The following is a 1,544-nucleotide window of genomic DNA, read 5'->3' as shown; positions in this document are numbered from 1 at the left end:
ACGACGGAAGCAGTCGCGATAAGGGAATTTAAAGGCGGGCACCACGAGTCACGCTATAATTAGATGCGAGAATGCGCGCTAGATAAGCGGGAGCAACGCTCGTTAAAATCGCAGAACCGTATAAAGCGCGAGCGGGGTTTTAATTAACGAGCACCATTGGGCAAACGGACTCGAGGCGAAGATTAGGAATGAATTAGGCCGGACTACCCGAGCGCTGCAATTTTCATTAGGATAGGGCTTATATAATATGGGGGGGGGGGAGAGAAGCACGAGGACACGAGTAGATTCGTGATTGATGTGAAAGGACTTAGTAAAATCGGAGACTGTGTATTTTTCTCAAAGCCTTACACGGATTCGCGTTTATTCGTCTCGATTTATCGATAATGTCGTGTTTGCCCCCAATGCACGAGTCCGTGCGGCCGTTAATTCCTTTAAGAAGACTCGATTGTTCGTATTGTAATCGTGATTGTAATTGTCGAGATGCGTATTATATTAGCGTATTCACGTATCGGTGTAACTGTACATAAAACTCGTTAAAAATAGGTATACGTAAGGGTTTATTCAAGCTTATTTTGTACATTAAAATAAAAATTGTTAGCAAATTGATTGAAATGTTCCTTAATAAAAAGTCATTTATTTTAAAGACCGTTAATACCGAAAAATATTTCGACTTACGAGTACGATTTACTAATTGCATAAATATATAATCTCAAGTGTCAGGTGACTTCGAGCGCTGTTGAACATGCGACAACGTATATACACGGACTGACTGTCAATTATAAAAAAATCTTTGCAATGTTTCGATTCTGTAATATCCAAATAGTTGACTAAAAACAAATATTCGTCCGAGAGAATGTTGGAAAATTTTCTCACATGTTGGACATTAAATCTACGCTGCTCAGTATCACGAGTCCAGCTAATAACGACTCAACAACAATGACACCAACAACAGCTAGGGTTTGAACAAAAATGGATGCTCGGAATAAATTGGATGGAGTTGGAGCGTAAAAACTCGGGTCGGCCAATCAGCGATCTCGTATTCGGGCTTCGAAATCAGTATATAGAAAAGTACTTACTCGGGTACATGAAGCGAGTGGGTATATTGAACGTTCGGTAAATTTGATCGGTCCTAGGTCCGGGCGTGCCAGAACACTCGGCGTTCTCCGGTGACTGTCGACCGCCCTTGGACCTTTGGTCGCACGAGCACTTAACGCTCATCTTCTCGGAATCATGACCACGTAGACATCAGGATAGAAAACCAATAGAAAATACGTCTCGCACTGGCGATGGGAAACCCTCGAACCCGCTGCCGTCAACGCGTTGTTACGTCGTTATGACAACGACGATGGGAACGACGACGGCGCTACACGTGTCTTAAAGCCCAGCCACTGGTGATGGTCCGCTCGCCCCAACCACTTGAACAAAAGGTCTTTCGTCCATTGGAATTTGTGTTTTTGCGATGCGCCCATCGATATTAACCCAAATACGTTAATATACCGTTTTACTTGAGCTTCGCGATTGCAACAATTATCTGGCAGATTTAA

At 43.1% G+C, this 1,544-nt stretch overlaps 1 protein-coding gene across 1 annotated transcript in view; it reads right to left on the bottom strand.

Moving 5' to 3' along the window:
- LOC105359608 (UPF0691 protein C9orf116) overlaps positions 1–1,314 on the bottom strand; it is a 6,266-nt gene extending 4,952 nt beyond the window's left edge. Inside the window, exon 1 of the mRNA XM_011496235.1 lies at positions 1,077–1,314. Coding sequence (XP_011494537.1) covers positions 1,077–1,218 — 142 coding nt within the window. The 5' untranslated portion in view covers positions 1,219–1,314. The remainder of the gene's footprint in view (positions 1–1,076) is intronic.
- Between the last annotated feature and the right edge of the window lie 230 nt (positions 1,315–1,544).

The sequence above is a fragment of the Ceratosolen solmsi genome, unplaced genomic scaffold (assembly GCF_000503995.2).
Source record: "Ceratosolen solmsi marchali unplaced genomic scaffold, CerSol_1.0 scaffold29, whole genome shotgun sequence".
In the NCBI taxonomy this organism is placed as follows: domain Eukaryota; kingdom Metazoa; phylum Arthropoda; class Insecta; order Hymenoptera; family Agaonidae; genus Ceratosolen; species Ceratosolen solmsi.
Note: the sequence above shows the minus strand (reverse complement) of the source record. Positions and strands in the feature narration are given on the sequence as shown.